Source organism: Protopterus annectens, chromosome 5.part0, assembly GCF_019279795.1.
Source record: "Protopterus annectens isolate FY-2018-M chromosome 5.part0, PAN1.0, whole genome shotgun sequence".
Taxonomy (NCBI): Eukaryota; Metazoa; Chordata; order Ceratodontiformes; family Protopteridae; genus Protopterus; species Protopterus annectens.
Genome location: NC_056735.1, coordinates 1,126,372,209 through 1,126,399,762, shown reverse-complemented (window position 1 = coordinate 1,126,399,762; position 27,554 = coordinate 1,126,372,209). Strand labels below are relative to the sequence as shown.

At 46.2% G+C, this 27,554-nt stretch overlaps 1 protein-coding gene across 2 annotated transcripts in view; it reads right to left on the bottom strand.

Moving 5' to 3' along the window:
- EIF5B (eukaryotic translation initiation factor 5B) overlaps window positions 1–27,554 on the bottom strand; it is a 3,606,765-nt gene that overhangs the window by 2,712,669 nt on the left and 866,542 nt on the right. For both annotated transcript variants that reach the window (XM_044070982.1, XM_044070983.1), the window contains exon 6: window positions 12,642–12,792. In XM_044070982.1, the coding sequence (XP_043926917.1) occupies window positions 12,642–12,792 (151 nt within the window). The remainder of the gene's footprint in view (window positions 1–12,641; window positions 12,793–27,554) is intronic.

Sequence of the window (27,554 nt, the reverse complement as noted above, 5' to 3'; positions counted from 1 at the left end):
TAACCAAACACAGTAGCAAAAGTCAAAAAAATTACCCAATAGGACACTTATCTGAATTTAGAAGAATTACAAACGACTCAAGAGTTAAACGGTACGATGAAATATGGTGTTTAGACCTGGTGGCAGATAAGTTTTGAGGATGGTGAATGCGCACGTCACTTATGCCCAATGTCTAATTACAGCTTACGTGCAACATACCATGAGCCCTACAGTAGTGAAGACTTTTGTATACTGGTAGACGTCTGGTCACCTACAGCAGGGAACCCGCTCATGTTATGAATACTGCAACAAATGAAAAGGACATCTGCTTGGGACTACTACTCCAATTCCTCCACTCTGAGGAATCAATCCCTCTCTGTAGATGGTTCCCAGTTACTTTACACAAAAGGAATGAAAATTACAGAAACTGAAGACTGACCCATCTTGGCTGCAGGACACACAAGACCTCGTATATGAAACCGATCTGTTACTGGGTAAAAGCTTGGATAGGGATGGCTGGACAAGTTATTCTACACTTAACCAAGGCCCAGGCAGCTGAAATCAGCTGTCCTATGTTTGACCTTTTGTCTTCTCATGGTAGCCACCCTAGCTGCCTGGAGCTGTAGACAGGAGTCTAGAACTGTTCCCCCCTACAGACATGAAACATGCTTTAGTAATCAATGCTGTCATCCACTCCAAATTCCATGTAAAAGCCTTCAGCTAGAAGGGACATCTTGATTTACTGACATGGCAGCCTCCAAAAACCCTTTTGCCAGAAGGCTCATAGCTGGGATGCTTAAGTGCCTCAACAGCTCTCACCTTTGAGCTTAGCACTGGACACCATAGACACATCTCTGTCACACTTACTACATTCTGCTGAAGCCACTTTCCAATTTCTTTTGGGGAGGAACGACTTCCAGGATCGACAAATGGGAACACCTTACCGCACAGCAAGACACAGCTTCAAGCCTACTCTTCTCTCAACAGCTTGCAGGGAACACTTCTTAAATGTTACAGGAATAAAGCCCTGGCCCAACCTACAGCTTTCAGTGTTGCGTTCTGGTCCTAAATGCAATACATACAAGCTATGAAAATCTTCACAAGTGATAACTACCCTAAACTAACTTTTTTCTAGGGAGAGGAAATACAGTAAAACATAATTAGTTGTTCGACCCCTCTAAACAGTATAATGAGAGTCTCGGCTATACCAAGACATTTTACCCAATGGAGTAACTAATTGGACTGAGCTTCAGAGCATACCATATAATATCAGGCTACAAATACTACAGAAAGATACACATGCTGCAAACTGTGCAACAAAGATATAAAATCATGTGAGCAGAGAGCTTTGTACAGGGAAAGGACTGTTATCCTAAAGAGGCAGATGCTCACCTGGCCTGAAAACTGAGACAAATGGTAAGTCTTTGGAACTGAAATCCTTGAAGTACTACAGAAACACTTAAGTCAATCTGAATGAGAAGGCTTGCTGACCACTGGCAGTCTTATACCCTCAGACTTAAATAACATTGTCGATGTCACTCTGGCATCATGCTCCTTGTCTTCTGCAATCTCTTTCATGACTAAACTTAGGTTGCTCCATCATCTTATACATTCATTTTTTTGGCTGCTGACTGGGAGGGGGGAGTCAACCTGACCTTGAGACAAAGCAAAAAAAAAAAAAAAAAAAAAAAAAAAAACTATCTTTCATGTAAGGTCCAATTGTCTTCAAATTTTTAACCTACAGGAGAAGGATTTCCTTTTTGAAATCTGCAAGGCTTACAAGACAATGTCTCTTGCCTAAGGAAAAAAAAAGGCAATGCAAGTGAATTTTTTGATGAAAACAGCCTTCGACACTTTTTTTTTCCAAGGATGTCATTAATTCTAGAACTTTAATCAAAGTTTCCATTCCAAAATTCTAACAGTTACATAAAAATAATATACTTTATACAATGAAAATGAGTTAAGAAACCTTCAGCTATTTATCCATGCATAGAGATTCATTCTGCAGCAAAAATCCCTTTTAAGATGATAAAAGATATTCAGACCCTGGACTGAATATGCATATTGCAAAAACATGTCACCCAGAAAACCTGCCTGCACTTTGGGATACTGTTTTGAGCACTCTGACAAAGGTTCCTAGAACCACTGGAGAGTACTAGGCTTATGTCCATGGGGTCCTTACAAGCCTAAACTAGCCAAGAGTTTAGGCCCAAAAAAGAACCCTCAGTCAGCACCTGTCACTCATCTCAATGAGGGACAAAGGTGAAACCCCTGGGACAAATTTCTCGTTTCCCATCCACTCATCAAGGTTGGGTTTGGAGAGTAAAGCAAGGTACTCGCGTATGGGAAGTCTATTCCAGAGATGGGACAACCTCTGGGAGACGAACCTCTCTCCAGCAGGTGGTGTTGATGTCACATATCAGATTTAGGCCTTTCAAGCAGGTAACCCGCGAGGAGTCAGACTTACAGATAAGGAGCACCTCTAGTAGGGCAGGGTCCGATACTGCCTTGTAGGCGAGACATAGATCACCACTGAGCAATATGTAAGATACTGAGCACAGTGATAGTAATTTGAGCTCATCTGCATAGTACATATGTTGGAGGCCATGGAATCTCTTTGTGAGGTATTTCTGTGGCCTTTCCAGTTTTTGCAGGTGTTTGGAGAGGTACATACCAAATGGGGCATTATACTCAATTACTGGCCTAATGAAGGAGGAGTACAGAGAGGTAGTAACCGTTTTTCTGGATGCAATCCCTTTACTTATGAGATGAATCAAATAAAAGGCTTTTCTGACCACTGCCTCTACATGATGTTCGAATGTGAGATCAACATAAATACCTAGCTCTCTCACCACAGGTTGTGTGATTAGGGGGTTGCCGTTGATATGGTAATCAGTAGGGACCGTGTTTTTGCCAAATGGTATGATAACATTTTTCTGTAACTTATGGCTATGATTTTGACACCAGTCATTTGTTGCTGTGAGACCATCTTGCAGTACGTTACCATCATTTGGGGAGTCAATGACAGCACCCAACTTACAGTCATCCGCAAAACTGTTCGGCCACAGGCCCTTTGTCTTTGCCTGAACCTCTGAGAAGTAGATGCCAAACAGTAGGGGTTCCAGGACAGATCCCTGGGGAACACTACTATTGACAGGTCTGCTGTCAAAGGTGGTGTCGCCCATTTTGACCTTGTGGGTCCTATCGGTAAGCCAGTTGGCCACCCACCTGACGAGATGGGGATTTACACCAAGTTGTGTTAGCTTTACAATGATGGCAGAGTGGGGGATTGTGTCAAAGGTCAAGTTAAGCTGCCAGTACTGACCTTCCCTCATCCAGGGCCTTGATGACCGTCTCAAAGTCAACCAGGTTCAACAGGCAAGATCTGCCCCTGACAAATCCAAACTGGGTGAGGTCAAGTGCTTGGAGATTGCTTATGTTGGAGCCATGGAGGCTCCTGACACAACTGAAGGACTTGGGGTTTGTTTTGGAGGCTATTTTCAACTCCCAATTGGCATTGGAGGTTTTCACTAGTGATATAATTAGCTTATTGAGGCTGAGGAGGGAGTTCTCAATTGGGAATTTGTTCCTTTTTACCCCTGGACAAAAGTTTCTTCCTTTTGGTGTAACGCCTGTTGATAGAGGATGTCCACCAGACAGGTTTGGGTTTCCTTGACGAGCAGGCTTTAGTTCTGTTGGGTATAGCTGAGTTCATGCAGTTGTACAGGTGCTTACATACTGCACTGGCGTACTGTTCACCATAGTTGTCTACATCCTCTGAGGGGGATGGTGGTGGTAAGTTACTAACACCCTCTTATGAGGCTGTAGTCCGCTTTTGAGAAGTTTTTTTTAGCCTGGTTACGGCTGGGGAGGGGTTGAGTGGGATAAAACCTTCAAATGAAACAGACCAATGATCTCATCTCACCAGGGAAAACATACTATGGGAGTGGTGCATTGGTCGGCCATGTTGTAGAGAACCAAATCCAAAATGTTCGCCCCTTGGGGAGGATAAGACAAGCTAGAACTGAAGTCAAAGAAATGTTGGGTGACTGCATTAGTGCAGGAATAGTTCACCTAGTCTATGGTGGGGTAGTTGAAGTCACGAAGGATCAGGATTGTTAGGGGGTACCTTGATGGAGTCAAGTAGGTCCAAGTAGGAAGAGAGGGTGTCGAGTCACGGAGGGGGGTCTATAGCTGGCGATAACTTGGATGGGTGTCTTGCCAACTTGTCAGTTACACATGGAAAAATTCCAGTATATCATGCTGGCAATCCCAGTCTGGAGGTGTGCCTGTCCTTAATGAAAACAGACTCCACCATCCTTAGTCCTTCCGACCTCATTTTGGGGTCAAAGTGTGGAATGAGGTATAGCCTGTTAAGGCAGCGGTGCTCTCTGCAGCCCTGAACAAAGTTTGTGACCATAGATATGGGCATTTTCCAGTGTGATGAGAGCCTCCAGTGAGTGCATTTTCAGGTTAAGGCTCCTAGCGTTAAGCAGCATGATTTTCAATTTGCTTTTTTACAGATCTTTTATGTTGGAAGATTTGTCTTTGGGACAGAGCCTAAAAATGGCACAATGAGGGGGGAGGGGCAACAGCCTTGGCCAAGATGCAAAACCCCAGGGGTGACAGGTAAAGGCCATCTCTGGCAAAGCAGTGAGGCCTGTTAACCATGTCATTCCAGGCAGACACTGGATCCCCTTGGAAGGGCATCAAAAACTAAACCAATTGTTGAAGTCAATTTTTTGCTGGTAGTGTGGTATTCTTGGCGAAAGTAGGATGGTACTTACTGCTGGAGTCATACCTGCCTGGGACACATACTCAGAGCTCTCTTCATATAGTCCAGAGAGATATGTCTCAAGTCATTCACACCAACATGGACAATGAGAGAGTCATACTTGTACCGGTTATGGAGAAACTTAAGTGCTTGTGTGATGTGGCTGAGTCTGGCATCTGACAGACAGCTGACTATGACCTTCTCCTTGTTGAGCCTGGTGAGGGGGACATCAGTGTGTCTCACTGAGTCACCAATGACTAGTATGTTTGGTTTATTGTTATGTCTTATGGGCTGCACTGTTTTACTGTTATGGCTTAACTGGCTACGTATGAGTGACACTGGTGTGTTGTCTGCTGTGTATGATGTGATTGGTGCTGTGTGGAATGTTTGTGTGTGTTTTGGGGGGTCTCTGTTTATGCAAGTTTTTGCAGGACCCCTACATAGGTGTGTGTGTGTTGTGTTTGGCTCTGTGATGTGGATGGTGTGGTGTTTGTGCTGGCAATCTCCTCTGTCAGGAGTACCGACTGCGGCGTGAGAGCTTGGATTCCAGCTTACTGATGTAGATGCATTTCTCACAAGTGGAAGAATTATGTGCTAGGACAAGAAGACTGTCCCTGGACATGAGGCAGTGGCTACACTGCCTCAGTATGCCCATGGCTGGCAGGAAAAACTGATGGGAATTGCCCAGTGTTCTGAATGCTTTGCTGACTTACGGAGAGCTGGATTTGTCAGCAAGAGTATAGACCACAAAAACCCTAGATGTAAATAATGACCTGAAGAACAAGTGCTAAAACCAAGACTGAGAAGTTTATAACAGCAGAAAATTTTAATCAGGCTACTAACAAGCAGTAGTAAAATGCAGAATAAGAGCACTTGAACACTTAAGATCACAAAGAACAGCAAAATAAGTTAAGTAGGTAGAGCAAAGTTACAGTAATAGCAACTGAAAAGTATAATTTTTTTGTTAAATGGAGAGGGAGGAAACAGAGCAAGATTAACTACTGGGTTGTCATTCCCAAATGTTCTCTGTACAGGAGTACAGAGAGCTTCTGAGAAGGGACTGGTAGGAGTGTCTGAAATCAAAAAAGCAAGGGGGTAGTCCTTTCCAAATTATCACTGTACTCAGCCGAGTCATCAAATGAGATGGGTCCAGGAGGAGTGTCCAAATTAGAAGTTATGTACTCACCATAACGTTCCATTGAGTAGGTGACTTCATTTGGATGCAACCTGTGGGTATCGGATCCGACCCGGCATTTCAAAAGCTTTAGGCTCCGAGCTCCTAGCTCCTCCCTCTACCCATAATCCCCTGCCAAGCCCTAACTGACCTCAGATTGAGTTTGCCTAAATAACATTACCAAAAGGTATCTACAAAAATGCAAAAACTCTTGCTGTAAAAAGGTCAGGGGGATGGAGGGGGGGGTGGTTGCATCCAAATGAAGTCACCTACTCAGATGGAACGTTATGGTGAGTACATAACTTCTAAATCTGAAGTAGGCAGACTTCATTTGTCTGCAACCTGTGGGACAGAGTCCCCAGCTACCTAAATCTTGGGCGGCCGTCATGGAAGGATGTTTCGGAGTACCGCTGAGCCAAAGGATGCTCTTCCCCTGGAAACAACATCCACCTTATAATGAGAAATGAAGGTATGAGACGAGGCCCAAGTGGCAGCCACACATATATCATCCAAGGGCACTCGGGACTTAAACGCAGCTGACGTGGAAACTGCCCTAGTAGAGTGAGCCGTAACCCTTTGAGGAGCAGGCCTACCTGAAGTGTCATAAGCCTGTAGAATACAATTAGCAATCCATCGAGATAGTGCGACTTTGGAAACTGCTTTGCCCATAGCAAATTTAGCAAAGGAGACGAACAGCTGATCTGATTGTCTATGACCAGCTGTTCTGTGAAGGTAAAATCGCAACTGACTATGAACATCTAAAGAATGCAGCTTGTATTCTCATTTGTTTTTATAATTGGGGAAAAACACAGGCAAGTTGATCGATTGATTAATATTAGATTCCGAAGAAACTTTTGGAAGAAAGGAAGGATTGGTCCTGAGGCACACCCTATCGGGAAAGAAGGAAAGGTAAGGCGGTTTGATGCATAGAGCCTGAAGTTCCGACACTCTTCTGGCTGATGTGATGGCTGCCAAGAAAGCAGTCTTCCAGGAAAGGTACTTTAACTCTGCAGAAGCTGCAGGCTCAAATGGAGGAGCAGTAAGGGCCTGTAGAACTAAGGTCAGGTCCCAAGGTGGTACAGCTTCTTTGACCGGTGGTCTCAACAGAAAAACTCCTTTAAGAAAGGTCTTACAAAGTTTCGCAGTCATGAGGGGAGCTGACTCATGACCCATATGATAATGGGAAATCGCTGCCATTTGTACCTTTACCGTGGAAGAACTAGCCCCTTGATGAAAGAGGTCCGTTAAGAAATCCAGAACCGCAGACATAGGTGCTGAAAAAGGATCCATACTTTTCTGGACCGCCCAAACAGAGAACCTTTTCCATTTGCTCCGATAAACCTTCCTAGTGGAAGGCTTATGAGCCGCCACTAAAATGGCCTTGACAGGTGACGAGATACCGGGAGTCCTAATCAAGGATGGAACTGGAGCAGCCAGGCTGCCAATTTCAGGGTGTGTAGATTGGGGACCGGAATTCCCAGAGGATGGGAGATGAGATCCGAGATCGGATCCAGAATCCAGGGTGGATTCACTTTGAGAGACCATACATAAGAGAACCAGGGTTGACGAGGCCAGAACGGGGCAATGAGAATCATTCTGCTCCCCAAACTGTTGGCTTTCTGCAAGAGCCTCTGCATCAGAGGTAGTGGAGGATAGGCATAAAGGAGACCGGGAGGCCAAGCATGCACCAGAGCGTCTCTCGGGGATTCCCCAGGTGGGGGAAGCAGAGCAAAGAAACTGTCGCATTTGGCGTTTGAGTGAGAAGCAAAAAGATCGCAACAGGGTTGCCCCCAGACGGCAAAAATCTTCTTCGCTACAAGAGGATTGAGAGACCACTCGTGCAGGGAAAGAATGGTGCGACCGAGCTTGTCCACAAGGATGTTGGATCTTCCCGGAATGTGCGTTGCTACAAGAAAGCGTTTGGTGGAAATTGCCCATTCCCAGACTCTCATGGCCTCTCGACAAAGGGGGTAGGACCTGGTTCCTCCCTGCTTGTTGATGTACCAGACTACCGACATGTTGTCTGTCTGGATCGCAATAGTCCCCATGGGAAGAAGGCTGTGAAGTGCTTGCAACGCCAGGAGCACCGCCCTCATTTCCAGGACATTTATATGCAACGAGGTCTCTGAGGAGTTCCACGTGCCTTGGACAATCTTGCCCGCAGAATGCCCCCCCCCCCCACCCGAGGCGAGAAGCGTCCGTGGTCACAGTGGCTCGGGGGAATGCTGCACAAAAGGGTCTCCCTGTTAGAGGCTCCGGAGACTGGAGCCACCAAAAAAGGGAGTCCTTGCATGCCTTGCTGACCGCTAACGGACTGTTGAGAGGGGAATATAGCGGGGACCCACTGGACCTGTAGGGTCCATTGAAGAACCCGCATGCGTAAGCGAGCATGAAGTAGTGGAATAGCTGGCGCCATTGAACCCAGGGCCCTCAGGACCGAAGCTGCCGTCGGAAACGGTTGCAGGACTGCTGTGATATGACACTTCAGGCTGGAAAGCCTGTCTGGGGTGAGGAAGGCTCGCATTGATCTTGTGTCTAACCTTCCTCCTATGAAATCTATAAGTTGTGTGGGGTGCAGTAAAGATTTCTCCCAGTTTATGGTGATGCCCAGCCTTGGGGCTATAAGAAAGAAATAGTCCCTGGCTGAGCACAGTAGATGCCTTGATGATGCCGTCAGGAGCCAGTCGTCCAGGTACGGAAAGACCTGTAATCCCTGGAGTCTCAGGTGGGCCGCTACAACTGCTAGTACCTTGGTGAACACCCTGGGGGCAGAGGTGAGACCGAAGGGAAGGACCCTGAACTGGTAGTGACTGGCTCCCAGCCGGAAGCGAAGGAACCTCCTGGACCGCCTGTCCATCCGAATGTGTTAGTACGCGTCCTTGAGGTCGATAGAGCACATCCAGTCATTCTCCCGCAAGAGGGGGAGTATAGATTGTAGGGTGACCATCCGGAACTTTTGCTTGGTTACTGACAGGTTCAGCAGGGAAAGGTCTAAGATCGGTCTTAAGTCCCCCGTTTTCTTTGGCACCAAGAAGAACCTGGAGTAAAACCCTGATCCGGTCTGATCTAGGGGGACGCGCTGGAAGGTTCTTTTTTCTACCAGCTGACCGATTTCGATAGCTGCTGCCTCCCTCTGGTCAGGTGGTACATCTGGGAGGCTGCGTGACCTGGGGACTTTGCTCAGGGGAATGGTATAACCTCTGGATATCACACGAAGCACCCAACGGTCTGATGTGATTGACTCCCAAGAAGTCAGGTGCCTCGAAAAAGCCCCTCTACTGCCTCCAGAGACGGACAGCAGGGCAACCCTTCAGGGCTGTTGCGTGGGTCTGTCAGAGAAAGGTTCTCTGGACCCAAAGTTTCTAGGAGCCCCTCTGCCTCTAGGACGGCGACCCCCCTGTCCTCCTCTGCCACGGAAGGACTGGTTATCCGGAGCAGGTTGGGACTGCTGCGACTTCCGGAACCACATCTTCTGTCCCTTTTGGTTCTTCGAGAAGGACCTCTGGGGAGCTGAGAAGCGGACTCCGACGGCAGACAGTCTTCCCGTCCTTCTCGCTCTGGACCAACGTTTCGCGAACTGTTTTGCCAAACAAGGCAGAACCATCAAAGGGGGCATTCGCGAAAGTCACCTTGAAGGGCTCTGCGAAATCAGTGTCGGAGCCAGGCCTGCAGTCTCATGACTAGGCCCGCTCCGCTGGCTCTAGCGGCTCCCTCGGTAGCGTGAGAAAGTAGCCGCATAGACGTATTGGAAACTGCTCTAAGAGTGGCCACCTGTTTGTCCTCACCCGACATGGACCCTGGGGGAGATGCAGCGTATTCTTTAATCAGATCCCGCTGCATCCTGATGACATGTGCCATGTAGTTCAGCGCTCTCAAGGAGAAGGTTGCTGAACTAAAAACTCGCTTCCCAATGCGATCCATCGAGCGGGACTCCTTGCCCGGAGGATACATAGATGGACTCTCCTGGGCCAACTCCCTCTTAGTGGCTGCAGCCATCATCATGGCATCTACCGGGGGGCCTTTGCTCCAGTGAGTGCGGTCCGCCGGGGGGCTCAGGATACGGTCAGGACGCTTGGGTACAGGCTCAATGGTGTCCGGATCCTTCCAAGCTCTGGTGGATATAAGGTCCACCAGAGGATCGGCAGGAGGGGAACACCCAAGAGGTAGATGGGCCCACCTCGAATGCCTCCAAGAACACAGACTCGTCTGAGGAGGCCTTGGGGGCAGACCACCCCCCTGATCCTTAACATCTCCATAATATCTCCAAATGAGACGTCTTCAGGGGGTGATCTTGGGGAGCCCTCCCCTTCATCCAAGTCTGTGTCTTCGGTAATGGACTCTGGGGAGTCCATGTGCCTCCTTTTGCACTTAAGCTTCCGAGGCACTTCCTCGGGGGGGGCTGTCCGAGGAGTCCTCTTCAGCAGCTGGATGTTCCAAGGGAACTACTTGGGACATCGAGGCGGGCTGCCCCTGGGACCGGCTGGTGGGAGCCTGGCCCAACTGCAAGGGAGTGCGGGGTGGAGCCGTGGCAGGGACCGGGGGTCCGGTAGTCCTCAACAGCGCCCTTTCCACTACGTCGAAGGCCGAGGGGGAGCCAGCTTCTCTAAGCCCTGAGAGCCGACCCCCACTCGGATCCGACGCACGGACCGGAGCCGAAACAGTCGGATCCTAGAGACCGGTGTGCTCCGACCTAGATGGAGCCGAAGACACACCAGCTCCCTCGGACCCGAGGCTCGGCCCTCAGCTCCGAGAGGTCGGGTCCGAAATACCCAAAGCACTCAAGGGATGGGACGGATCAGAGGTGCGCCGACCTATCGGATTCGACCCACCCCCAGATCCAACTCTGCCCGGCACCGAAAGCTCCGAACCCAGGGTGTGGGTCGGAGAAGGAGCCAAGGGGGCGAAAAAAGGGGTCAAAGCCCCTCCCGGATGGGGGGGGGGCTAAGAGCACTCCCGTTTGCATTTGGGCCTGGATGAATTTCCTCATCATCCGGTCCATGTCTGCTTCACTCATAGAAAAGGTGGATCTAGTTGAGGCCACCGAAGCGGACCTAGAGAGCCGCCTTGAGGACCTCACTGAAGGGCTAGCCTCCTCCTCCTCGGGCCCAGAAGAGAACCGAGGGGAGTGGAGCCAAGGAGGAGGAGATCTAGAAGGCACAGGGGAGGCCCGTTTAGACGGAGGAGCTGAACTTGAGGTTTCGGCTCTCCGTTTGTGGTGCCTCTCCCTGTATCTCTCCTTCTCTTTCTCCCTAGAAGTCTCCTTCTCCTCCGGCATTTTTGAGGGAGGTTGAGTCCCAACCGGAGGAGAGGAGACAACAGCACCTACAGAAGGCTGCTGGCCAGAAGGGGCAGAGGCCGGAGCCGCATCTGGAGGGAGAAGTCCTGCCAGAACAAGCTTCGACCTCCGCTCCCTTAAAGCTTGGGGGTTGAACCCTGCACAAATGGTACAACCAGATGACAGGTGTTCAACCCCAAGATGACCGAAAGTGTGGCCATCCGCTGGGGATAGCTTATGGCCACACTCGGTACATTTAGAGAACACTGCCTTATGGGCTTCAGACATCTTAAGCCCTAACAGGCCTAAAACACACACCACACACAAACACACAAACTACGCAAAAACCTGAAGAAAAATTAAAAAAGATAGAGAGAGGAAAGCCTAACACATACACTCTAACCGTTTAAATTATAAAAGTTAAAGTTTACAAAAAATTTCTAGTCAAAAATGCTTATCTGAAACCAGGAGCTCGAGGAGTCCGTTGCAACTTGAAAGCGGCAAACGAAATCTGAGGTCAGTTAGGGCTTGGCAGGGGATTATGGGTAGAGGGAGGAGCTAGGAGCTCGGAGCCTAAAGCTTTTGAAATGCCGGCTCGGATCTGAGGTCGGATCAGATACCCACAGGTTGCAGACAAATGAAGTCTGCCTACTTCAGATCACAAATTTACAGCAGGGTGGACAATTCCAACCAAGTTTAAGACCACAACACCACTAGGGAGGGAATGTCGGAAACAAACTGCAGAGAGAAAGATTACAATATTCAATTAATATTCAGTGAGACAAATAAAACACTTATATTAACTAATAACTTAAACAATGCAAGTGCAAAAAAAGTATACTTAAAACAAATGATGGTGCCACTCACTCACATGTAAAACAAATCAGTGAAAAACATTGGTGTTTGTTGCAACCAAATAAAAAATGTCTAAGGGCAAACTTTTGTACTGCAATGCTAAGGCTTCCCACTGTGTAACAATTCAAATGGTCATTTATATGACAAATTTATACTTAATTTCTTTTGTCATATTTTATCATGAAAATATCTTTTAGAGCTTTTCTCCTCAGGCCTTCACTGAAAAAGGACATCTGCCCAAGCAGACTAACCTGATTAACAAATGTCAAAATAAATTTTCAATCAGCAAGCCGTGCAAACTGAATCTAGTTAAACTGCCATACAGGGGAACCATTAAACAAATACTGCCCTGCATAAAAAAAAGTTCAACAGTACTCAATGTTCAAGGAGAAAAACAGAAATAAAGGTTTGCATTGTTAATATTCTTCAAACTTTCTAAATCAATAGAGTTCATTCATAGGTTTGAACTATTTTTCAAAGACTGAATGTAAGAGTCTTAGCAATAGAACAAAAGCTGAAAAATACATCCTCATTAAAATAAGTTTTTCAGCGACCTCTTCATAAAAAAACTTAAAGATGCTTACCCTGTGCCTGAAGATGTTTAAGGGTAGCTTCTGCTCTGGCTCTAGCTTCTTTCTGAGCCTTTGTTAATAGTTTGCCTTCTTTCTTCAGTCGCTCCTTCTTTTCCTTTTCTTTCTGCTTCTTGCGTTCCTTCCTCTCTTGTTCTAAACGTTCCTATGAGGTAAAAAGTGCAAAAAAATTAAATCACATTAAACACCTATACTGGGCGACTGGGCGTACCTTCGTTGAAGGTTGTGCGTCAGGGCTGGCAACTCAGCACGTAAAAATCAACTGCCAATCATTAGCGGACCAGAGTTCCGCTGTGGTGACCACTAACTGGGAAAAAACGAAAGACAACATTAAACACCTATACATCAAAATGCATATGTAATTAGAAAATAGTGACATTCTTAAATACTTGTTAATCTGCAAGAAGACTTTTCCTTGACCATTTGCAAGGCTGAGCTCATTCTCTGCAACCACCACAATACAGCAAATTTCTAAGAAATGCCAAGCTCAGAGTGGACAGACCCAGTGCAGGTGCTCCCTGTGACATCACATGCTGGCTGCATATGCACATCTAGTAACTGAAAACACTAGCAAGCACACTTTATGCAAATAAAGAAATCAAGATGTGACACCTACACTGCTGTGAAGTAAAAGTCTTCTAACAAACTGCAACTGAAAGATCAGATATTGGACATGTGCCCTTAGGGTTCCTACAATATGGCTGAAATTTTAAGATGTAAATCACTTGGGGGGGGGGGGGGGCTGGAAGAGATCCAAAGATTAAGGATCAAAAGGCTGAATCAATATAGCAAAGATGTAGAAAAAGTCCAGTGCTTGGGAGTCTTGGTTACAGTACTACCTGGAAAATTCACGCACCAAAGAAAAATGGCTATGGCACAGATGTCCATAATGATGGCATTCTTCATGCACATACCCAAAGCAAACATAGTGGAGTTACTGCCGGTCAAATCATTTACCAATGGGTATGGCACTGCCACATCTCAAAATCTGACTACTCCATAAAAATCTTGGCTGGCCACTGCAAACCTATCCTGCCTGGATTTTGAAACAAAAAATTGGTCTATACTCAAAACAACTTCTCAGTTAAAACTTTACCGGACAGAAAACAGCATGTGAATGGCTTTTGCACTGGTAAGGAAAACGGTGAAATGAATGGAGTGTATCTAGGATAATTTTCACCATTTCCAGAAAAAGACATGGATTTAAGTCTTAGGGGAAACACGAAGTCCAGATAGGACCACCAACAGGAGAGCCTGTAACTCCAATCCTTTGAGTATTGATGATGCCCATCAGAAAAAAAGGCATTTTCCACAAAACGAAAGTCAGGACCACTGATCCAGCTAATAACAGAAAATCAACAGTGTCAATCATGAAGTTCAAATTCCAATAAAGAGGAGTTTCACGGAAAAAGTTAGAGCCTGCCTCTAAAGTACTCCTTGGCAGTGTTTCTGCCACAATCACTCCTCTCCACATGGTGCAGATGGAAAGAGCTGATGTGCTTCTTGACTATGCAAATTAAGGGTGAAATCACACAAGGTGCCTGAGGTAAAGTCATGATCACCAGCAAAAATGTGTGCACAAGGTAATTCTTCTACCAAAACAGAAAAATGTCTACATGGAAGTTAACATGCTTATTTGCTGCAAGGCTTCATAGCAACTTCAGTCATGCCTCAAATCTCCACCAGCAAGGTCGGACACTAAGGGTTCTACATCAGGAATAAAGCCCTTAAGTAGAGCTGCTCATCACCCAACCATGAAAATTAACAATGGCCTTTAGCAAGTGGACTTCCTGCGTAATGAAACACCTAAAAAGTACAGTTTTGTACCTACCATAAGTGTAGATGTCCGATAGGTATGCATCTGCAGTCCTTACGTATGGGTTGTCCTGCCTCAGGCAGCCCTTCGGTCGGCCGGATTCCAAAGTCTGGGTCCGGCGTCGGCTGATGTCACCCTTTCCCCGACGTCAGAGCGCCTGGGGTATTAAAAGTGTCAGCCGACGCCATCTTCCTCAGTTTTTCTTGCCCCAGATGCCAGGTGCCCTCTAAGGAAGGCTACATTTGAAGAAATGCAAAATATTCCAAACATGCACAGTAATATAAAACAAATACACCATAATAGATAACCCCAGCTAGCTATAAGAGGGATAAGTACCCAAGAAATACCACAGAGGGGAAGGAGGGAGAGTAAACCTGACTGCAGATGCATACCTATCGGACATCTACATTGATGGTAGGTACAAAACTGTACTATGTCCTTCAAGGATGCATCTGCAGTCCTTACATATGGGTGGAATACCACAGCCAAGCTGGGGGTGGTAGGATCTAAGAAAATGATGGTGTAGCTAAAATGCCCTGCAGGACTGCCGTAGCAAAGCCTGGTCTGGATCTGGAATATAAGGGCAAATTGTAATGCTTGGAAAATGTATGCACGGAGCTCCATGTAGCAGCTTCTAAAATGTCCTTGGTAGCCACTCCTCTTAAAAAGGCTGTGGAGGTGGCTGTGGCTCTGGTGGAATGAGGCCTGATGTTAGCTGGCACAGTTTTTCCATGATAAGAGTAGCAGAATCGAATGCAATTTCCTATCCATTTTGAAATTGTCCGTTTGGAAATTGCTTTTCCTTGAATGCCTGCAGCATATGCTACAAACAGCTGGTCAGTTTTTCTGAAAGTCTTAGTCCTGTCCAAGTAGTAGCGTAACTGTCTGTGAATGTCCAGGGTATGCAGAAGTTTCTCTCCCTTGTTTTGCGGATTTGGAAAGAAGGTAGGCAGGTGAATAGCTTGGTTCAATGAGAGCCTGGATACCACCTTTGGCATGAATGAAGGATTGGTTCTCAAGGAGACTCTGTCCTGATGAAAAATAAGAAATGGTTGTACTGCCATGAGTGCCTGCAATTCAGATACTCTTCTTGCTGAGGTTATGGCCAGAAGGAAGGCAGTTTTCCAAGACAGGAACTGTAACTCTGAAGATGCTGCTGGTTCAAAGGGAGGTAAAGTCAACTTTTCCAACATGAAGTTAAGGTCCCATGTAGGCACTGGTGGTTTTCTTGGAGGATTGAGGTTTTTAATTCCTCTTAGAAACTGCCTTAGGAGAGGATGAGAAGACCGGTGGATCAGTATTGTATTCTGCTGAAATTGCTGAAGCATGAATTTTTATGGAAGAGTAAGAAAGGCCATTGTGGAGCATTTCTGCCAAGTATTCCAGGATATGTGCCATGCTCATTACTGTGGCATCTAGGCCCTTTGCAGTGCTCCAAGTGTGGAATCTTTTCCATTTTGCTGAATATGTCTTTCTCGTGGAAGGTCTGCGAGCTTCCATGATGATATCCTTCACTCTCTTGGATAGCTTTTCCTGGTGAGGAGTCAAGGTATTCTCCAGGCTGTCAGCTGCAGGGTTTTCAGGCTGGAGTGCAGAGTTTTGTAAATGTGCTGTGTCAGAAGGAGTGACCACTGTGGTAGAGGCCACGGTTTAGTGTGTGACAGGCTCCGTAACAGTGGGTACCCAGTGCTGCCTTGGCCAGTCTGGGGCTATTAGAATCACTTTTGGCTACTCTGTCCTGATTTTCAGTAAGACCTTGGTCATTAGTGGAAGTGGTGGAAATGCATACACTGTTAGAGTATTCCAGCTGAAAGAGAGGGCGTCCACTTTCCATGCTTGTGGGTGGTATGTCCTTGAACAGAATTTCTTCAGCTGATTGTGGTGGGAGGCAAAGAGATCTATGTCCGGTCTCCCCCAAGATTGTGTTATCTGAAGGAAGATGTCTGGGTGCAGCATCCATTCATGTGGATCCATGGTATTTCTGCTTAGGCTGTCCGTCAGTATATTGTCTTTTCCTGGCACAAACTGGGATTGCAGCTCTATATTGAGTTTTAGGGAAAGTTCCCAAAGATTCATTGCTAGTCTGCAAAGAGGGTAGGAATGGGTACCTCCTTGCTTGTTTATGTACCACATAACTGTGGTATTGTCTGTCCTTATTAGCAGGTGGCCTTGATGTAGAAAGTGCTTGAAGGCCTCGACTGCATGCCTCACTGCCAGCATTTCCTTTTGGTTTATGTGCATGCACAATTCTGTCTGAGACCATAGTCCTTGGATGCATCTGTCCTCCATATGTGCTCCCCCATCCATGGTCCTAAGTAATGGTTTGGCTGGTTACTGGTTTGCTGAAAGGCAGACCACTGTTTGACTGGCTTGCTTGGGCCCACCACAGGAATTCCTTTTGAAGGCATGGAATGAGTGGTATCAAAGCTTCTAGGCTGTGATTGTGTTGAGACCATAAACTCCTTGGGTACCATTGTAGTTCTCATATGCAGCCTTGCTTGTGGAATCAGAAGAATGCACGATGCCATGTAACCCAGGGCCTGCATGATTTTCCTTGCAGTCATCAGAGTTTGTTTTGTCAGATTTTTTGAAGTAAACCGGTAGTTGTCTGTTTTTCTTCTGTGAGAAAAGCCATTTGGGTGGTTGTATCTAGTTCCGCACCCAGAAAAGTTATTCTTTGGGATGGCACAAGTCTTGACTTGTGAATGTTGACTGTATATCCCAAGGCCTGCAGTAGGCAGATGGCATAATCCAAATGTTTTTCCAAGGTTTGTTGGCTGTCCGCTTGTATACAGCAGTCGTCCAGATACGGGTATATTTGAATCCCCTAAAGTCTGCAGTGTGCAATTACTGATGCCAAGCATTTTGTGAATACTCTGGGCGCAGTAGATAAGCCAAAGGGCAATGCTGAGAAGTGATAATGCTCTGAACCTGCAAAAAATCTGAGGTGTCTTCTGCAACTTTGATAGGGACATGCAGGTATGCCTCCTTGAGGTCTAGAGTTACCAGCCAAGACCTCTTGCCCAGCATGGGAAGGAGTTGCTGTAGGGTCAGCATTTCAAATTTTGGCACAATGAGATAAGTATTGAGTGCGGACAAATCGAGAATAGGCCTCCATTGGTTTTCTTTTCTTGGGACAAGGAATAGTCTGGAATAAAATCCTTGGCCTTGTTCTGCGAGAGAAACCCTTTCTATAGCTTTCATTTGCAATAGGTTGGCAATTTGTTTTAAAGCCTCTGCCCTGTGATTTGGTGGCAGGTTTGGCATTCCTTTTCTTTTTGGTAATGTATGGAAATGGAACCTGTATCCTTTGTCTATTATTTGCAGTGTCCATTTGTCTCTTGTAATACTGTGCCAATTTCTTGAGAATAAAGACAACTTTCCGCCCAAAGGTGCTTCTAACTGAGCCCTGGTCGGCGGGGTCAAGGTGAAGTCATTGAGTCTGTCCTTGTGCAGCAGTTGTTGGTCCTGCACTACCTCTCTGGTTAGGAGGCTGCCATTGACGTCCTCTGTAGGAGCCTCTAGCTTGCCCTCTACCTCTGGCATGCCTGTTCTTGCCTCTTTGAAATCTCTCATCTGGAAAGGACCAATTCTTCGGCCAATTTCGGCTGAATCTTGGTGGTTGTACCTGGAGGAAATCTTTGACTGTTTGTACAGATTTAGCCTTTTCCTCAAATTTCTTTAAGACTACCTGAGCAGTGGAGCCAAATAACTTTTGCTTTTCCAGTGGAGCATCCAGGAGCTTAACCTTAACATGATCTGGCAGAGATTGTTCCTTCAGCCAAGCATGTCTACGTATGACTGCACCTGTCATTGCTGACCTACATGAAGCTTCCAATGCATCATAACCACACTGCAAGAAATGGTTGCTAACCTGTTGTGAATTATGTACAAGATCCTGAAGTGACTTACGATCTAGGGGTTCAGGAGAAGACAGTTTTTTCTGCAATTCATCTAACAAATACTCTTGGTACTGTATCATATGAAATTGACAATTTAAAGCCCTCATAGACAGAGTGGAAGTAGTATACACTTTTTTACCCCATCTCTCTAAAGCCCTGGACTCCCTTTCAGAGGGGAGAGGATTTTTAGTAGTGGCAGCTGCAACCCCTTGAAGACCCTGGGAAATAGTTTCTGGGTCAGCAGAGTGGGCCTTGTAAAGGAAATGATGCGAGTCCGGGACCCTGTAGTACCTACCGGGTTTAACAGGGGCCGGAGGAAGGGTGTCAGGGGTAGTGTTACTCAGAATACACATCAATGACACTTAAAACAGGAGGAATAGCCAAAGGTCTATGCGGAGGTAAATGAAGAAAAGTCCTTAATCTCTTCCTGGAATCGGAGAATTCCTGGCCCTGCCATTGGAAATGCTCTCTCATGGAGTGAAGGGTCTCCCCAAAGGACAGCTCTTCAGGAGGGGAGGCAGAGGGAATGGATTCCTCTGCATCAGAATCCTCGCAGGCCGTGAAGGCCTCCTCCTGGTAGTCTGATAGAGCAGAGCCATCAGAGGCCTCAGAGGACTGAGGATCAGCGGACTCAACCTGGGCCTTTTGTCTAGAGGGGGATGGGAGCCCCTGTCCGGATGAGGCTGAGAGCCCCTGATTAGGGAAATAAGGTCCTCAGCCAAACTTAGTATCTGTGAACCTGTAGTGGATCCCTGAGAAATAGTCTTGGGAGGCAGAGTTTTTTGTTGCTTAGCAGCTTTAGCCCTAGTGAATGCTTTAATGGACATGGATGCAGGGGGCCTGGCTGCTCCACGTGCTGGTGTAGTTTTGTCTAGGGGAATGGTGTCGGTAGTTTCCTGAACACCGGTTTCAGAGGGTAAATCCATAACCGACTCAGAAGCCGCCTCCAGGGCCGAGGCTGTCAGTTGTGCCGTTTCTACGGTCGGAAGTACCAAGGACTCTGTTTCAGCCGAGACACTCGCGGTAGGCCTAGGTGTGGTTTCAGCAGAAACCACGGTCCGCGTGTGTCGGTCCTTGTCCTTCCGTTTTTTGGTTAAATGAGAAGTCGGAGTCTGACGGCATGTTATAAGAGAAACTAGCCTCGAAAAATTCCTCTGCAAACTCCGACCGACGCCTAAGAGTGCGTCGATTAAAGGAGGCACACGCAGTACAGGCCGAGACGTCGTGGTCTGGGCCTAGGCAAGGGAGGCAGTAGGAATGGAAATCCTTATGAGGTATTTGTTTCCCACAAGTCAAGCAATTATTAACTTTAAGCGTTTGATCTGACATCGGCTGAGGCAAGAATGAGTCCCCAACGGAGTACTTAGCTTTTTGAAGTCTTCGGTAGCTGAAGTTACAGGAGCTGGCCGACCGGCACTTGCGAACTGCTTCTGCTTCGGGCACCACGCAGCAAGAAAGACTGGGGAAGATGGCGTCGGCTGACACTTTTATACCCCAGGTGCTCTGACATCGGGGAAAGGGCGACATCAGCAGACACCGGACCCAGACTTTGGAATCCGGCCGACCGAAGGGCTGCCTGAGGCAGGACAACCCATATGTAAGGACTGCAGATGCATCCTTGAAGGACATCTATGAAACCACACAATTCTCGAAGTGGCGATAAGAAGGTCTTTTACTCTCTATTCCCTGTTACTGGTGATAAATGAAATCAGAAAGAATGGAAAAAAAATGTACACTCGCCTGTGTTACAAGCTGGCAAATACCGTCAGTGCTATCTTCCACCAGCCCTGATGAAGTGGAAAAGGGGAAGGACCAAATTCACCTATTACACTTCTGGAAGATCATAATTAAACACAGCCCCAGAATATAAACACCCAATGCAGCACTAGAGGGCCTTATTAGACCACCACTGAGTTCAATTCCTCAGGGACACTAAATGTTGGAAAGGTGATACTCCTTTTGGCTCAACTATGTCAAAAGAAAAAAAAAATGTTATCGCTAACCACATGCTAATCACTGCTAGCATGCATTGATTTCCAATGCAGAAAAGTGATAAAGTTTCAGACTGGGGAAGTATACTCAGCAAATTACAATCCTGCCTAATTTTACATTAGATCAAGATTAGAGAAGTCTGTGCCTGGTTATGCCAGCATTAAGGCTATAAGATGTTAATGAGTGGTTTCCTGTACAGGTTTGATTCCAACAGCCTCCATTTGCCTTCTGCAAGACCTTAAACAAATCAACAAACCAGAGTATGGCTTCAGCTACGCTCAATAGTCTTCTGGACCACGTGGCTATTAACGACCTATTTACCCAAGACATATCCCTGAATGCATTCCAGATGACCCAGGCTTGTGTAGCAGTCGGGAACAAGAACAGTCGGGTGGGGAATGGTGGGAACTGACAGACTCACTCTAGGTCACCCATCCTGTATAACAGAATAGTGACTTTCTGGTGGTCCACTGCAACTTTGCAATTGCAGACATGCAAGACAAGGATTGCAACCAGGAGAAAATTGCTTTGGTGCTCCAAAGAAAGGGTACATCACACCCTTAAGATGTGCACATGGAAGCATGTATGCAGTGATAAGCACAGGAGGCATTTGCAGTGACATGGATGCTCACATAAGCCCCTAGAAGTACACTCTGTATGTAGTGGGTTGCTGACATGGAGAGTAAACACCAAGTAGTCCCACATAAAGGGATGTAAATAGTTCCCATAAGGCCCAAAGTGAGGATGAAATTCAGATTAGCATGGACATGGGATGAAGGTACATATTCCCACAGCTGGCATAAGGATGAAAAAGTGTAGGGTAGAGGAAGTAATCACCCTTCAACCTGCCTGGAGAACTTCAACAGCTCTGCATCCATACTATGGAATACTCAAGTGCAGAGGAATGAATTAACTCAACTCAAGTGAGGGAAGGTCTGATTGTCTGCAGGCAGGACAGCAAAGAACAGAGAAAAAAAAAGTAAGGAAAACATTTGTCTCTGACCTACTGGCCAAACAAGTCTTCCTCTGCTGAGCGGACCTCCCCACCACCAGTTTTTTTGAAATGCACCATGACGGACTGCCCATTTCATAGAAAAAGAACAGACCCAGGAAAGATGCCTACTCAAAGGACATTCAGAGCAGGGAAGACCGTTTCAAGCTCCGAAAGGATACTGTACAGCCTCTTGCGCTACAAAGACTTTTAGAGCTGAGCACACACCACCCTCATCCTGACATGAATTCACCTTTCCCACAAATATTCTCATGCATAAGGCATTAAAGGTGTTCACCTGGGCCATCTTATTTCTATCCTGCCTACTACTTACGAAAAGGCACAAAACCAACAGCTTAACTGTAGGTCACAAAGCCTTACCTATTAAAAAAAAACAAGGGCATCTGGCTATGTTCAAAGATTCGCACCCTTCTCAAGGAACTTGAACGGTATGATGGGAGACAAGGATGTGGTTCACCTCTGAATTCATTAAGAGGAATGAGTACCCAACCAAGCCCTCCATTTGCCAGAAGGAAGGGATGGAAGGAAGTACTCCAGACTACAACAGTGACCACTTTCAAACATCTGCAAGTCTGTTAATACTGTAATACACAGATGTTTTCTGTGGGTCACTGTTATGTTCATCATATAACTGAAAATTCAGAAAGCTGCTCCCATAACAGGGTTGCTACAGTTCCTTTTCAAAATGTCTGAAACAAACTGATTTTGCCCTGGAAATTAGGACTCATCTGTAAAGTTTAACGAATGTACTTACCAAAGACAAGGTGGCTGCCTCCACTATATACTGAGCACTAACCCCTTACACAAGGGGAAAATAAATGGTGTGCAATCTGATTTTTCCTTGTACAAGTTTATCATGGGCTTCATGGCAGAAAATGATAAATGGGTAATCAACTTGCAAAGTTTCTCTGATGACATGCAAATTCTTATTTTCAAAGGTCAGAGACACTTGATCTGACAAAGTTTTATCTTTATCAAAGTATTAAGACATTTTCCAGTTAATTCTAATGATTTGGAAAAAGGACTGGTAGCAAGAGACCTCAATTTACAGCCACTTCTGTTATGCCCTTTGGTATGGAGGAGGGGTTAAGGCACAGTGCAACTATTCTTCCGAAAGAAATGGAAAAGTTGCTTGAATGTTGAGGCCTGGAGTTCAGACACTCCAGGAAGTAAATGCTACTAGAAATGCTGTTTTTCCAGACACAAATTTTTAGGGAGGACACTACTACTGGCTCAAAACATGGCACAATCAGCTAAGGATTGATGGCATCACATCACAGTGGGAAGGGGATCTAAGGCAGCTATTCAGAAATGGCAGAAATGTTCACTTTTCCAAAAGTGCAAGTCAGGCCATTGGAGAAAAGCTCAGACAGATAAGGAACCCTAGACACCTTCATCTAGGTAGTGTCAACATTCCTCCTTGGCACACGAGGGAGAATAATTTCCATCTAGGTAAACTTTTTTTGGAATTTGTTTACCACTCTCCTTTACAATTTGCAGCACACACTTAGAAAAATGCCAAAACGGAACTTAACAGTCACACTTTCCCAAGTTGCAAGGATCAAGGTGGACAGGCTGGGCAGTATGTGGGGTCCACAGCATTTTGTCACCAGGTCGATGTGGTTTAACAGCAAGTAAGGAGTCTCCACTGACAACGTACAGATGTTTACACTTACCATAAATGTAGATAGAGTATATTCACTGCTGCAATCATCACACTTGGGCTATCTGCCTGTAGGTAGCCCTCAATCGGCCCGAATATCTGAGCATTTGGATTTCTGCGCCAGATGCTGTCCCTCTTCCATGACGTCAGGTTGTCAGGGGTATAAAACATGCAGCTGACGCCATTACATTAGTTTTTCTTTCCCCAGATGTCAGGAGCCCCCAAAAAAGGAAGCAATTACATGGTGTGGAACACCTCCAGTAAAAAGTAAATACCATAGCAATAAAATATGGCCAAAAAGAGCAAAGGCAGAAAACATAGAGAAGTCAGGGGGCTGGAGGGAGGGTAACCAGGACTGCAACAGTGAATACACTCGAACACCTACATTTATTTTAAGTGTACACAACTGTATTATGTTCTTCGTGTTTCACTGTTGCAGTCACTCTTGGGTTGATTCCCAAAGCTGAGGAAGGGTGGAGGCAGTCAAGAGGAAGTATTAGGGCTGGCTAGCAGGCCTTGTAAGACTGCTGTGGCAAATCCAGCTCTGGATTTAGAAAAGACAAGCAAGTGGTAATGTTTGGTGAAGGTGTGTACAGAACTCCAGGTTGCAGCTTCCAGGATGTCCCTGGTAGGGACTCCCCTGAGAAATGCTGTAGAAGTTGAGGTAGCCCTAGTAGAAGGAGATTTGATCCCCTGTGGGACAGGTTTTCCATGGTGTTTGTAGTAGAAATGGATGCAGAGTGCTATCCATTTGGAAATAATATGCTTTGAAATGGACTCGCCCTCTGCCCCTGTAGCAAAGCTGACTAGCAGCTGGTCAGTTTTTTTGAAAGGCTTAGTCTTGTCAAGGCAGAACCTGAGCTGTCTGTACACGTCCAAGGAATGCAAGATCCTTTCCACTTCACTATGAGGATTACGAAAAAGGTTGGTAAATGGATGGATTGGTTAAAGCCACACTGGATACCACCTTGGGCATAAAAGAAGGGTTAGTCCTGAGGGAAACCTCTACATATTGAAGACAATGAAGGGTTCCACCGCCATAAGAGCCTGTAACTCACTCTTCTTGCAGAAATGATTGCTAAAAGTAAGGCTGTTTACCAAGGGAGGAATGTTAGCTCTGCTGTAGCAGCAGGCTTAAAAGGAGGAAGCGTGAGCTCCTCCAGTACAAAGAGAAGGTCTCAGGAGTGGGAGCTCTCCTCGGGGGGGGGGGGGTCTTAAATTAGCTCCTCTCAGGAACTGTTTGATCAAAGGGTGAGAGAAGAGGGGTGGGCTCAGTATTGTAATGAGGTGAGATGGCAGAGGCATCAATCTTAATTGATGAGAAGGATAGGCCTTTGTGCAGCAGCTCTGCTAGATAATCTAGGATTTGAAGTAAGGTGGGCACTGCTGTGTCCTTTCCTTGAGACTGGCTCCAAGAACATTATCTGTTACTAGGAAATCTTATTCAGAAAAGTGTACTAGGCCTCCTGGCCTCAAGGATGACATCCAGCACCTGTTTGCTGAGGGTTGCTGGTGATGTATTCATGGAATAAGCCAGGCTGCAAGGTTCAGGGTTTGCACCAAAGGATGCAAAATCTGTCCCTCCTGCTGGGAGAGCAGAGAGGGGGTCTGATGTAGGTGCCAGGGTGGCACTGTCAGACTGCGTAGAAGTGGGTACCAGTGCTGGCATGGCCAGTCTGGTGCAATAAGGATTGTCCTTGGCCTGTCCTGTTTGATCTTGAGTAGTAGTACTGAGAGGAGGGGCAGAGGGGGAAGACATAGATCGAGTGGTTTTCACATGTAAAGTATAGGGCATCTACTTTCCATGCTTGGCTGTGGGGATTTCTGGTGCAAAATGTGCTCAATTGATGGTTTTTGGGGAAGCAAAGAGGCCCACCTCTGGTGTCCCCCACCTGAGAATTAGAAGTTTGAATGAGTTGGGATCCAGTTTCCACTCGTGTGGGCCCAGTAGATTTCTGCTTAAGTAGTCTGCCAGTGAATTTGCCTGGCAGGAATTGAGCTTGCAGGTGCACTTGACGGTTCAAGACTGTGTTCCACAGAGAGAATAGGAATGAATTCCCCCTGCTTGTTTATGTACCACATAACTGTGGTATTGTCTATCGAAAGTTCTGGAAGGATAAGGTATTTGAAGGCTGTCAGTGCATTCTGTAACAGCTAACATTTCTTTTTGATCGACATGCAGGGGAATTTGTCCTGGGATCCATTTGCCTTAAACGCATTTGCCTGCCATATGAGCCCCCCATGCATAGACTGATGAGTCTGTTGTCAGGATTTGGGCGGCAAGGGGTTGAGTGAAAGGGAGTCCCTTGTTGTGGTTGCAAGCCTCTGCCCACTAAAAGAACTCTGTCCTTAGGCAAGGAATAAGAATCACCATTTCCGGGCTCTGAGAATGCTGACAGACTTTTTAAGTACCACTGAAGTTTCCTCATACGCAGTCTTGCATATGGAATTAGGAGAATGCATGACGCCATGAACCCTAGGGCTTTAAGTATTTTTCTTGCAGATAGCTGGGTTTTGGTGGCCAGTACTTTGAAGTAAATTGTCAAATAAAACTGCATTTCTTGAGTGAGGAATGCCATCTGGGAAGTTGTGTTCAAGCTTGCTCCCAGGAATACAATCTTTTGGCTGGGTACCAGATGTGATTTCTTTTCGTTGATGGTATACCCCAGAGAGGTTAGGAGTCTCTTTACAAACATCAGGTGCTGAAGTAGCAATTCCTGACTGTCCACCTGAATCAGGCAATCGTCCAAGTATGGGTACATTTGAATATTTCTCTGCCTGCAGTATGCATTGGCAGGAGCCAGGCACTTTGTGAATACCCTGGGTGCAGTAGATAAGCCAAAGGGAAGTGCAGAGAACTGATGGTGCATAGAGCCTGCCCTGAAACAGACATTTCCTGCAAGATTCCCTTATGAGGATGTGCAGATAAGCTTCTTTTAAGGAGTCATTGGCTAGCATAGGAAGCAGCTGCTGGAGTGTAAGCACTTTGAATTTTGGCACCAACAGGAAGGTGTTGAGAATTGACAGATCCAGGATAGGGTGCCAAGAGTTTTCTTTCTGGGCTCCAGAACAGTCTGGAGTAGAAACCCTGTCTCCTCTGCTCTGTTGGAACAGGTTGAATAGCCCTTATACTGCGCAGAGAAAGTACTTGTTTTGGGCCTCTGCACACTAGTTTGGAGGAAGATCTGGCAACTGCCTTGGGGTTGGCAGTGAGTGGAAATAGAATCTGTATCCCTGGGATACAATGTGTAAGACCCATCGGTCCTGGTTAACGTACTCCCAGTTTTTTGCATGCAGAGCGAGTTTTCCTCCTAGGGGTGCAAGTACTTCAGCATGGCTGGGAAGGATGAAAGACAAGTCACTGTGAACTTTTTCCATATGGGGGTGTCTTACCACTCCCTGTTTTTGAGGTGGGAGCACTCCACTGTTTAGATCTGTGCATACCTGAGACTGTAATCTTTGTTGTCTGCTGCCCATGGGTTTGGACTGAAGGTTTGAGAGGGACTGGAAAGAACTAGTTTTTAGAAAGCCAATGCCTACTGAATCTAGGTGGCTGTACCTGTAAGAAATCTTTAACAGTTTGCAAAGATTTAGCTTTTTTCTCCATCTTTTTAAGAACTACTACTGCTTTTGTACCAAACCAACATTCTTGGTATAATGGAGCATCTAGTAATTTTGCTTTGACATGGTCTGACAAGATTTGTTCCTTCAGCCAAGCATGCCTTCTCAAAACAGACACAGTGACAGCAGCCCTGCAAGATGCTTCTAAGGCATCAAAACCATACTGCAAAGTATGTTTACCAATTTGATTGGCAGACTCCATTAACTGTTGCAAATCTTTATTTTCTGCACAATCAGGAATCAACATTTTTTGTATAATTAGTTACATAATATGCTGCTGGTACTCCAACATGTGAAGCTGGAAATTTAAAGCCCTGATGGCAACACTTGCAGAGATAAATACCTTCTTACCACATCTGTCTAAAGCCCTAAAATCCCAGTCCGAAAGGGTAGGGTTTTTGGCTGTAGTAGCCTTAATACCTTTAGGTCCCTGGGAAATGGTCTCTAGATCCACAGTGGGATATTTAAAGAGAAATTTGTGAGACTCAGGTACTCTGTATTACCTGTCAGGCTTTCTAGGAGCTGGTGGGGTAAGGTATCAGGGGTAAGATTGGATTCCATAAAGACATCTACAATATCCAGGACAGGGAGTATAGCTAAAGGCCTGTGCTGACGCAAGTCTAAAAATTCTGAGTCTCTTTTTGGACTGTGGGTAGTCCTGGCATTCCCAGCGGAAATGCTCTTTTAGGGTATGCAAGGTTTCACAGAGAGAAAAGTCCTCTGGAGGGGAGAATGGAATCCTCTGCATCTGAATCCTCATAGGCAGAAGATAAGGATAGGTCCTGGTAATCAGAGGGGTCAGAGTCAACAGACTCATGGTCTGTAGAATCAGAAGGGAAACCAATTCTTTGTCTTTTAGAGTGGGAAGGCTGGCTTCCCCTAATTAAAGTAATAAGGTCTT